Source organism: Castanea sativa, chromosome 1 (assembly GCF_040712315.1).
Source record: "Castanea sativa cultivar Marrone di Chiusa Pesio chromosome 1, ASM4071231v1".
In the NCBI taxonomy this organism is placed as follows: Eukaryota; Viridiplantae; Streptophyta; class Magnoliopsida; order Fagales; family Fagaceae; genus Castanea; species Castanea sativa.
In genome coordinates, this window is record NC_134013.1 from 49354928 (window position 1) to 49367043 (window position 12116).

At 34.8% G+C, this 12116-nt stretch overlaps 1 protein-coding gene across 1 annotated transcript; it reads right to left on the bottom strand.

Annotated features, from left to right (window-relative positions):
- Window positions 1-354: 354 nt before the first annotated feature.
- On the bottom strand, window positions 355-7939 carry LOC142615928 (protein decapping 5-like). The gene is made up of 8 exons (XM_075788838.1): window positions 7646-7939; window positions 6833-6933; window positions 5205-5279; window positions 4124-5053; window positions 2900-2965; window positions 1189-1359; window positions 979-1089; window positions 355-823 (listed from the first exon to the last, which is right to left on the bottom strand). Exons 1-8 carry the CDS (start codon window positions 7818-7820, stop codon window positions 677-679), a joined length of 1776 nt encoding a protein of 591 aa, XP_075644953.1. The 5' UTR covers window positions 7821-7939; the 3' UTR covers window positions 355-676.
- Between the last annotated feature and the right edge of the window lie 4177 nt (window positions 7940-12116).

The window sequence follows — 12116 nt, forward strand, 5'->3', positions numbered from 1 at the left end:
TTAACTTTGGTCACATTGGATGTGATGGTAAAAGCCACAACCATGGTTCAATACTTTGAAGAAAAAAAAAGGATTTGGGCCATACGTTTGTTTTGCTAAAGCTTAGGAGCTTAGGGGCATAGGATGCTGGTAAAGAAAAGGTAAAGCATATTGTAAATGGGACCGACACTTCCAAAGAAACTTGTGAACGCTCATGAAGTTTCTCATATTCACTCCAGAGGCCGAACAAACAAATGAAAGTTTAACATTGAAAAGAATTTCAGAGAGGAATAACTTGTCTTGTAGGGTACCCTTTAGGTAAGTTTTGGAACCAAAAAGAAGGTGGGGGGGCCTATACGAACACCCAAGAGTGAATTCTAGTAATGCAATGACAGGAGGGTTCGTTTATATGCTTAAATAACAGCTGCTTGACCTGAAATATTCTTTTTCCCATGCAATAAGACCAGGAAAAAGTTGAATTACAACAATTGATTTGCATAAGGCATAGGTATGCTTTGTTGACACTGCAATAGAAAATCCCTTGTGTCTCTGGGTTTACTTATTTTTAGCACAATCACAGGTAAGCCGTAAGCAGCATAATGGTACAAACACAGCCCTACTTAAGACTCTGGAGTAGATGGGCACACTAATGGACTTAAGGTTAGTTCTAAAAGATACTGTGAGAAGCCAGTGCTTACTAGGTGTCACGGCTCGAATAAATATATCCCCGACCCCTCCCAACATTGCCATAGCCCCTTCCGTAGTAACCACCACGTGATCGGCCACCTCGACCAGCTCCCCGGCCCCCTCGATTACCCCAATGCCTTGGCATATAGCCAAATGTCTGCATGATCATCATCAGCAAAGGAAATTTAAATACTGGATGCTGACAAGGAAAGCAGCAGATCCAACCAACATTCAAAAATCTCTAATATGAAATTAATTTCTTAAATTAAAAAAAAATCCTTCCATATGGGGAAATGGAAAGGTAAAAAATACCTCAGAATCTTTTCTCAGTTGTTCAGAAAATTTGGTCCTCCCGTTACGTGATCCACGATCAAGAGCATCACAAGACAGGGAATCGAAAAAGTCATCCTTGACATAAACGGGCTGAAGAACAAGTAGAAACAATAGCCAACTATAAACAACTGGGCTTTGCATTTTACTTTTATTTTTTAAGAGAGTTTGAGAGTACTTGGATCACATTACCTTGGCCTCATTATTTGTCTCTCCACCATTATCTTCATCTTCCAAATTATCTGCATCTTCTTGAGCTTTATTACTTTTACCAAGATCACCCCAAACTTCGTCCTTGTTGAATTTCTCATTCATTGCTGTAAAATCAAACTCCTCCGTAAATCTAGTCACAGGACGTGAAATCTGCAAGACCAAATTTTCAACTAGTCAAAAGCTATGCAAAATAAACACTTGCAATATTTGTGGGACCAAAAAACTAATCCAGTTCAAAAGTGCAGTGCCGTAAAATAAAAGGTGCATTGTCCTACAGAGGCAAAGAGGTTTAAGTTTGTCTGTGTGCATACCACCTGTGTATGTGAGAGTTACAAAACCATGATCACAGTTCAAAATTCAGTCAGTTATTATAAATTCATGTTCACAAATACATAGATCAAACCATCATTAATGACTCAAAGTTAGATAAATATGTTATACTGTTTTAAATACTGGCACTTTTTTGAAACTTCTGAACTAAAACATATGATTTTGGATAACTCAACTTAATTCATTCAAATAATTTCTTTAATTGGCAAGCAACACATGCATCCAATGGGTTATGGAGGTAGGAAATACCATTTGAGCTAGAGTTCATTGGTAATTAGTTCATCTACATGCTACCAGTTGAATCAGGCAATATTTCTTGATTCACTTAAAAACAGGTAATATCATATATTTTCTTTCGAACTTCAAGTTAACACATTAGAAATCAGCAAATGGTAAAAACCAAAACTTTCATGTGTTTTCGAGCATCCCAAAAATTCTCATGCACAATTTACTTGTGTAATTGTGCAACCAAGTGTATACGAAATTTAATTAGACATGAAATGAATGGTCTATTTACTCAAAACTTTTTGGCTGGCAAAATGAGTGACTAGAAACTGAAAGCTCAGTGCAACTGCTTCTGTTCAAAACAGAAACAATGGATGACAAAGGCACCCAGTAAGACCAAGCTTTTTCAGTTTACATGCAACCTTGAGCATTAGTTCAAGGAAGATTCTTGTGCATTAATTTACCAGTCCTCTTGCTTTTTTTTCCCCTTCTCTTAATGAGACAATGGGAGAACAAGTTAAAGATGTTGGTCAGAAAAATTAGCTTTCTTACATAGGAATAATGCATAACAAAGGGCACGTGTAACAACAATATTTGTCAGCTGATGCTTTGGGGTAGAATCATATAGGCTTATAGCGGTATCAGGCAGGGGATGGGATTGTTCATGGGATTCAAGGCTCTTGCTTGACCCCAGAACTTCAAAATAATATAAATAAGATTCACTAGACACTAGATAAGTACAATTCTCTCTCACACACAAACGCAGATTCACAAGAGATAGTGAACAAATGAATACATTTGATACCAAATATGATAATTAAGATACTACAACTAGTTAGTGATGATGACTTGTAGTTAATTTGAAGCATGCACGTGCTTCGGCAGCACTCTTTTCACAAACTTTTTGTGTGGTTTGCTCTTCAACTAGTTTCATACCAAATAAGAGAAACACAGAAAAAAGGTTGGAGAGAAATTTGAAGCATGCACATGCTTTGGCAGCACTTTTTCTGCAAACTTTCCATTTGGTTTGCTCTTCATTATGGAACACACAACTTCTATAAGGTTCAGATTATCTAAATTCTACAACATACAGCATCAAAGACAATCTGAGAACTGATAGAAAAGCAGCACATACCCCATTTCCTCTTCCTCTTTCACGTCCTCCTCTATTAGTATGATGATAGGTAGGAGCTCCGCGTAGCTACATGGAAAGGGGGAGAATTGACAATAAAAAAGCACTTGTTAGACTGCATGTCATATTTTTTAGCCATGTATTAACTCCAAATTGACCACATGCAACCAAAATGTTGGATGGAATTCACAAATCCACTTTCCCCTATATTCTCTGCTCCTAATGTAAACATAAACATCCACCCTCTACTATCATTCTCCATAATCACAGTGCTTGGAAAATTCTACCTAAATAACCATGACTAGGAATCATGCCTATGGACAATAAGCTAAAGTGCAGTGTCATAAAATGGGTTTACAGCCTTACACAGACATTCACATTGAATATCTGCTCAATAGGCAATGATGTATGTCATGTGCTGTTGCAGCAAGCAGATAAAGAAGGAACCTATTCAAATATTGCCCAAATCATTGTCTGCTATCCAGGGGCCCTATTTCTTTCTTTAAATATTTAGGTCAATCGTGACAATTTACTTTTAAGTAACACTTAAAGATGTGGAATAGATAAAATCCAAAGAACAGTAGACATATTATATTTAATTAATCCACCATTAAATTAGTTCATTCCCATTTTAATGATGTTTCTACTCAATGTGAATAAGTTTCTACCCAATTAGTTTTCTATTGGGGGTGTTCTTCTAGGGCTGAATTTTTTTTTTTTGATAAGTAAGAATGATATATATACGAAGGGTTACTCTATGCCTGAAGAAACACAGAGCAACCTAGGAGAAACAAAAAGAAGAAAACAAAGGGAAACAAAGACAACAAGAAAATTAGAAAAGGAAAAGGGAGCAAAGAAAAGAAGGGAGGGAATCACTAGACGTGAGTCCCCACGCGCGCGACCAATCAAAGAGAGTCCCACTAAAAAAAACAAGCAACTGTTCATAGCTCTTTTTGTTAAGGGGGACTGCTTTGCTCTGCAATGTCATTCTAATTGCTCTAACTAATAAAGTTCTTCTTTCCCTTGAAGAACTCCCCCCCCCCCTCTCTCTCTCTCTCTCTCTCTCTCTCTCTCACCCTCTCTTGCCAAAATAAAAATATGAAAATCTTCCAGGGCCAAAGGTGTGGCTAAAAAAAAGTATTGAGTTATGGAAAGTTATCCAAGTTCATTAATTAAAGCAGGGATGGAAGATTTCTGCAATAAATTGTCAAATATTAGCAAGAATACCTTCTGTTCAGATGGCAAAGGCAAAGGCAATATAGGTTCTTGAACTTCTGCTGTTGATTGTGATAATTCTGGTGATAACACTTGCACAACCTCAACGTCCCTCTGAGCTGTTTGTGAAGGCTGAGATGAAGACACTGCAGTAGGGCCAGGCTGCAAAAGCTGGCCTGGGGTTACCAAGGAGGGAGTTGCTCCCTCATTCAGAATTGAACTTGATGTTCCAGATACGGAGGTTACAGACTCAGACACACTTATAAATGGCATCACGGGACTAGGGACTGTTTTAGGCTTGTCAGGGACTGATGATAAAATGGCAGTTTTTTCCAAAACAGTAGTCAATGGAGATACCAATGGCAAGCTGGTGCTCAGAGTAGCAGTAGAAAGAGATTGTGTAGAAGCCTTATTAGTAATCAAACTTGATGAATCTGAAACTATTGCAGAAGATGGAGCAGGAAGTATAGAAGACTGCAAATTCAGGGTGCCACTGCTAAGGGGTGGCAACAAAGGAGAGGGTGACTCAGACAAAGATGAAGCTGACAAGTTGGAAGATCCAGAAGGCAAAGATGCACTCATAACAGGATATTGCATAGTCTGCTGCATGGAAGGTGCCATTGACAAGCCAGGTGGGGGTCGAAGCAAAGATTGCTGTTGGGCTTGAAACCCATTTGGGGACCCATAATATCCTTGCCAATACATTGGCATAGCAAGCCCAGTAACATTTGTGGTTGGAGGAGGAGGAGGTGACGAACCCCATGACCCTAAACTTCCACTGGGTTGATATAAAGTTCCACTGGGCTGATATAAAGGAAGACTTCCTTGAAATGTCGGCCTAGGAAGACCCATTTGTGAAGTATGGGCACTAAGATCTGGAATAGAACCAGCACCAGGAGGAGGTAAACTGGTAGATGCTGTTGCTGCTTGAGGATAATGAGACTGCATGAGGAAAAAGATGAAGGTCAGTTAAGTAGTACTGCATCAAACATGGATACTCAGGCCTGAGAGATAACCAAATTAGAGTTATATTAGCTCTTCCAATCTGGTGACATTTCACATTTCAAATGCAGCCTATTTTATTTGCTTTTACCTGTATAATTGCAGGATCATGGTGTATAGGTGTTGTCTGAACTGGTGGTGGTGGGGAAGATTTGACCTGCAAATCCTGTAACCAGATGCACAAAAGACTGCATTCTGAGACTATTCAACAACAATAATAAGCTGACCTGAGATAAGTATGAACTGTACCATACAAAAATTTTCACTTGGAAAGGAAAACAAGACCAGTTTGCAATGCAGATAAACTTTCAATCTATATTGCTCGATCACAGATGTTCCTGGATGATGTCATTGCAATTCAGGCCAGAAATAAACTACTCCCTCCATCTCTAAACAATAGTCCTACTTGAAAATGCACTAAGGGAGTGTCCTAAGAGCTCCCCCCCCGCCCACCATATTATTTTATTTTCCCAACATTGTCCTTCATTTTAACATTGAAAAGTAAAAATATATAAAAATTATATTTTTTTGTAATAAATACAATTGACAAAGGCTATTATGGGAAGTGTAAAAACAATTCTGAACTTTCTAGAAATGAACTATTAGTATTCAAAGTCTATTAAATATTCTAAAAATCAAAAACACTAATTGCACCAAAATTTAACTGCAGCAAACAATAATTAAAATCTGTAGGGGGGGGGGGGGGGGGGGATTCAGTCTGCAGTTTGGTATTTTCAAAAAAAAATCCACAAACAACCATACAGAGGTCAAATGTCTTTAATCTCAGTTTGCACAAAATGGTTTCCTGCAAACTAACTTTGGCTTTAATGTTGACACACATGGAAGCTCTATCACTTGAGCTTTCTTGTTTCTTAATACATGCGGCCAACCCTAGTAAGTTTGCTGAGCATCCATAGCCAACCAAAAAGTTTTGAGACAAAGGCTTGGCTGTTATTGCTCTTCTTGTTGTTGTTGTTGTTCACATGCATGGAAGAAATTCGAGTCAATATAAGGCCCAATTTTTTTTATTTTCAAAGCAAAATTACCAAATATGTGCAAGTATCAAAAAATGATTTGAAGCATAAAATACAATCTTTCACATGTAATCTAGTTGACAATGATTTTGTTTCTTACCACAATTCTGGTTACAAGAATGATGAAGAAAGAATAATTCCAACAAATGAGACACCACTCTTTCCAACCAAACATTTTAAAACAAAAACAACAACAATAAGAATAATGATATACGCAAGTTGTATTGTACTTATTTCATCTAAGTTCGAAGCTTTAGCATGTCTCCAGCAGAGCCACTTAAAATCTGAGATCTGCAAGTATTAATAAATGTTTTGAAGCATAAATTACAATCTTGCGCATAAAGTCCAGCTGACAATGCAATTGTTGTTTACCACCATTCTGGTTACCAGAATGATGGAGAAAGGAACAATTCCAGCAAAAAAGACATCACTCTTTCCAACCACACATGTTACAACAACGACAAAAACAATAACAATGATAATAACATAAGTATGTTGTTTTGTAATTATTTCATCTTAGTCTGAAGCTTTAGCATGTCATCCCTTAGAGCCACTTACAATCTAAATTTCAGACTCTACCCTGTAATCATAATCAACTTCCATAGCCTCAGTTGTTCACTAGCAAATAGCCATTGCTTTATCAATATGCAAAGCACATAAATTTCACTATCAATATTCTCCACACCTTGATGTCACTTCCTCGAAAGAGGATGTACTCGTAAACTTTATCACTTGGAAGAACTTGAGGACCATCCTTTTTTCGTCCTTCTGTTCCGAATGATCTCACTGCAAATTCAATGAATATAAATCATAAAATGCAAATATGCTTCTTGAAAAACATAGCAGTTATTAAAAATTCCACATTTGGTGCATACTCTATACAAGCCGGCCTTGCAAGCTACTATATACCATATTTGGAGGGATAGGAATGAAAGGGGTCCCAAATGGATGGTAAAAAGAGAAGAGGTTTTGCTGAAGGCAATTTGCTTTAATGTCAGAGTCAGACTCTGTAGCAAGATCTAAGATGAATAATTCTCTTCAGAACCATGTTCCGTGCAGGCTGTCGAAGCTTCCTTATTCTATTTTGAGTTCATATTTAGTCTGTTTCGCAGCACAATGCTGCATTTTCTGTGTTGAGTTATTACGTTGCCTTGTTTTGTAAGTTGCTTTGTGTTCTCAGTTTTAGTTTGTGTGCAGCATAGAGGCTAGTTTCTTTGTTTTTATGTACCTACTATGCAGGGTTCCTACTGGTTAAATAAATGTCTTATTCATCAAAAAAAAAATATACAAAATACACATTCCACATTTAACTCATCAATATACATACATACTTATACAAAAATACTGCAATCTATATATCCATAACAAAGCAACAAAAACCCATCACAGAACTTAAAACCCCCAACCACAAAACCCAAAATAACACAGACCCAGCTAGCAAAATCCTCCATTTTTTCTTCAACATGTATAAATTATATGAAATTCATTTTAGACATACCATTTCTCAAGCCGATGCTGGATTCGTCAGTATTGATGTTAAAGAGAACGCCTTCATAGCGAATCTCGGACTTGGAAGTCAAGCTAATAAGGCTGCCGATATAAGAATCGGCGGACCCACTTGAAGATCTGGGAGCTTCTGCTGTTGTTGCTGCTGCTGCTGCTGCTGATGCCATGGCCTTTGCTATGACTGATTTAAGGTTTGGGTTTTCTTTTTCTCGAGTAACAGAGAGAACAAAGGAAGCAAGAATATCACAACCCTACCCTACTGATTGGTATTCACTATTCACTATTCAGGGCAAGTGGCCCAAACAGACCGTTTTTCTTTTTCTTTTTCTTTTTTTTTTCTTTTTACTTTTGGAAAAAATTTGTTTTACTTTTCTCTTTTTTTTTTAATACTGTTGCCATTTGCCAATGACATGTGAATAATTGATGGAAGAAAAACAATAAATGAGTGAATAATTACTAGGCGGACACTGCAATGTTTATTTCTCTCATTCTCATTGAGCAGAAAAAGTTTGATTTTAAACATGTTTGGAGTCTTGCACTCCAACAACTAGAAAAATAATATTAGATCCATTTAACCCAACTAACTAAGTAAATTACGTATATTTCATATGAAGAGAAATATGTCATCTTCTTATTGGTAGTTGAAGCCAAACGTTGTCTTAGTTGAGCACCTAACAATTTTCCTAAATGAATATGGAAAGGAGTTTCCCCTAAACAACCAAAGAGATTCTTACGTGAATCCTCTCATAACATGTGAGTCCAAACATGAATACATGATGTGAGAGGAGATCTCATAAGATCATCTAATAAGATACTCTTTCCTTAAAAAAAAAAAATCCTATGTCATAAACACAGTTCTAATAACAATTTTAATATATTTTAACAACATATGAATCACCATATGATGATTCAAGAATATGGCACAAAGTACGTTTAAATTAACTTAATTAGAAAATAATTGAGGAGTAGACATTATAACATTATAAGTTTAAATCCTATTGCAACTTTTTTTTTAAAGTTTCATTACACATTGAATCCTCAACATTTGCCCATATTTTCAAAATGGTCCTCATCCTTTAAAATGTTTCATTTTTGTCCTTATACTTTTAAGTTTATGTAAAAAATGACCCTTTTATTAACTCTTGTTTTGATTTTCAATATTTCAAAATAGATATAAAAGAAGCAAACAATATATTTGAAAATTTTAATAATGAATCTCTTCCTCCCTTTATTTATATCAAAATTCATGGGATTTTGCTGAATAATTGGGACTCAAAATCAAAGTAAGAGTTAAGAGTAAGGAACTTTCTTACATAACTTAAAAGTATAAGGAATAAAAAGAAAACAATTCAAAGAATAGTGACCATTTTGAAACATGAGATAAAGTTTGAGGATTAAAATTGAAATTAAACACAAAAAAAAAATTGACATTTCTCAAAACCCATTTGATTGAAAATCTTTATCAAATGAGGTTTTAGGAATTATGTTTTTATTTTTCTTTTAAAAGAATAATGTATTCTCTGTTCATTTAATTTGAAATGAAGAGTATTATTTTTTTCATGAATATTTATTTATTTTCTATGATTTTTTTTATTGGTGTGTAAGTTACTCAAAGTCTAGAAATTTTAATTTTACTTTTTACTTCGATGTTATTAAGGAAGGAGTGGTTACTCGTGCTAAAACTCATTAGTAATGTTTTTTCATGTATACATGACATCAAGTCATTTAAAATGCTATTTCTTACTTATGAATTGTACATGATACTATTGTATCTACATTCTTAAATTCCCCAAATTTTTAATTTTTACTCAAAATGTCTCTTCTAAGATTAAAAAATAAATGGATATGATTAAATACATGTGCATGAATCCATGACCCGAACATCATAAAATGAGTCTCAAGGTGATGACTGGCTAATATTCTTAAACCTTATATTAAAGATTTTTATATTTAGACCCACCACTTGATATTTTTAAGGCACAAAAACAAGAAAATCAGGAAAATAAATAAAATACATCTTTATTCCATTAAGAATTTAAAATTACATGATAATAGAATGCATAATAGAAACTTACAAAACTTTTTCTCCTAGTTATAACATATATAAAATTACATGACCTTATTTCCAAGTTGCATTCTAAAGTCGTAAAAGTACATTGAAAAGTATAGTCTTAAATTAATCTAAGATCATAGTGTAGATTACGTGATGAAAAGATGTTAAGCACCAACTTACCCGACCTAGCGTCGATCTTCTGGGAAATAAAGACCCTTTCAAGTCACATTACACAATTTATCCAAACATTTCAGAGTATAAAAACACTACTTAAAAAAAAAAAAAAAAGCATTCATGTGAAATATGAAATAAAGATCTCGATAGGTTATATTCCATGTGAGTTATAAAATAGCATTCAAGGATGATCAACACATATTTTCAGCAAATCACAAGCCATGTGATTCATTTGCATGCATGCTGAAAGTTGATATTATGTTATTATTTATGTGAGCATGGGAATTTCGATTTATTTACATGAGCATGCCATCAATCAAATAATTAAAAATCAGATTTTGGTTATTTCATCATTACATGTGAATCATATTATTCATTTTAAATCATGCAAACATGCGAATCATTCAAATCATCATATTTAAATTTTGAACCCCTAATCAAAGAAACATGATATATTCATTTGCTTTAACTCATGTCATCAAATAAATTCATATTAGTGCATGAAATTTAAACAAAAGTAAAATTGCTATACTTGCATGCACACCTCTAAAAATGACGAAACCAATGGATGATCCTCACATATTCTAGTCTTCGTTCATTCAAAAGGTACAACCACTCATTTCCTCAGTTTACCATAGATCTCCACATTGTTTCCAAAGAGAAAATTATGCCTTTGTTTTTCCTTATTAATAGTTGTGGAAAATGAAGGTTACTTTAAATAGAAAATGCAATACTTGAGTATGCTCTAGGTGCAAACTATGTGTGCGCCTCTTAAAGAGACACACAACTAGTTTGAGCCTCATCGTTCAACCTTCATTGACAACTACAATGTGTGCTTTTGGCCAGTTTTTCTGATTTCTAGGTCCTTCTTTTGCATACACAGTTGAAGACCTTCTTAAACTACAATTTGAGAGTGTTTTTTTTTTTTTATGTCATTGGAAAGTTTGTGTTTCCTACTTTCCAAAGACACCAAATACGAGTCATTTGGAGTTGTGGTCATATTGTACAAATGGGCAGTTGGATTATTTAAGTTAAAATTTTCCAATGTTGATTTTTGTCCATTTTGTCCAAACAATTTCTGAAACTTCAAAGAAGATCAAATGAAGCCGTTTGAACCATGATGTAGAGAAACACACGTTTACCAAGTTTTCTCTTTTTTTTTTTTTTTTGAGAAAGAAAGTACCAAGTTTTCTAAATTGCCTATCTGTGGTTTATGGCAATTTTGCAAGAATGTGAGTAAAGTGAGCACCTCATACTAATGTTGTGCACAAAACTTTAATTTTCCCATGATTCTTTCTACTTTCACATACTTGATTCTCGACCTTATTGACTTCAACTTGGTTTAAATGAGATATCACCAATCTCAGATTTGGCTTTAATGAAATATCACTAAAAAGCTTGGAACACCAATTTTTTTTTTTTTTATATACAAGATAGAAATGCTACTCTAGCCTAATCTAAGTGTATATATGTGTGAAGCTCCCTCCTAGAGACTTGAATCCCGGCCCTTGCCTCCCACACCCCACAAGTACTTATACTTGTGAAGTGACCGTTGCACCAAGAAATTGTGCAGTGGTGGAACACCAATTTTTTAATGATACTAAATTTGAAGTTCAACATTTCAAACTTGGAAAGTTATGATTACAAAAATATAGCACCTCACTCGTACCCTCCAAACACTACATGAAAAATATATGGACATGTAACCCCTATATAATAATAATAATAATAATAATAATAATAATAATAATAATAATAATAATAACACCTAACTATAATCAAAATACAAAAATATCAAATAATTAATTAGCTGAAAAATATTAGATATTACACAATTTTTGTTGTTTGCACTTTCAATGAAATAACAGTTGCAATATGAAATAGTAAATATGGCATTTCACCCAATGCCCATTGAAGATTTTTACAACTTTAGGTGAGGTTTTTGTTTAAACTATGATCGAAAGACAAATGATTTACTCATTTACCAACCACTCATTTCAATATATTAAGGTAGATTGCTGAAATTAGCATGAAGAACATGAGTGATATCTGGAGGTACATCTTCCATCTAGATAGACACAAAGGGGGTGGGGGAAGGATTACTCTTCTCACCAAAGAATGAGCCACCTTGTTACAATGCCTACGAACATGAGATAGGTTGAAAATAGAAAACTGTAAGGCAAGGTAATGAATATCAGCTACAATGTGACCGTAGTGAGCTAGAGACTTGCAGCCA

Excerpts from the sequence above, each read along its gene's own strand:
- LOC142615928 (XM_075788838.1), bottom strand. The coding sequence starts at position 7,820 with ATGGCATCAGCAGCAGCAGCAGCAGCAACAACAGCAGAAGCTCCCAGA. Across the intron at positions 5,280-6,832 it reads TTCGAGGAAGTGACATCAAG|GATTTGCAGGTCAAATCTTC; the intron begins GTGTGGAGAATA and ends ATCTGGTTACAG. Across the intron at positions 824-978 it reads AACTGAGAAAAGATTCTGAG|ACATTTGGCTATATGCCAAG; the intron begins GTATTTTTTACC and ends ATGATCATGCAG.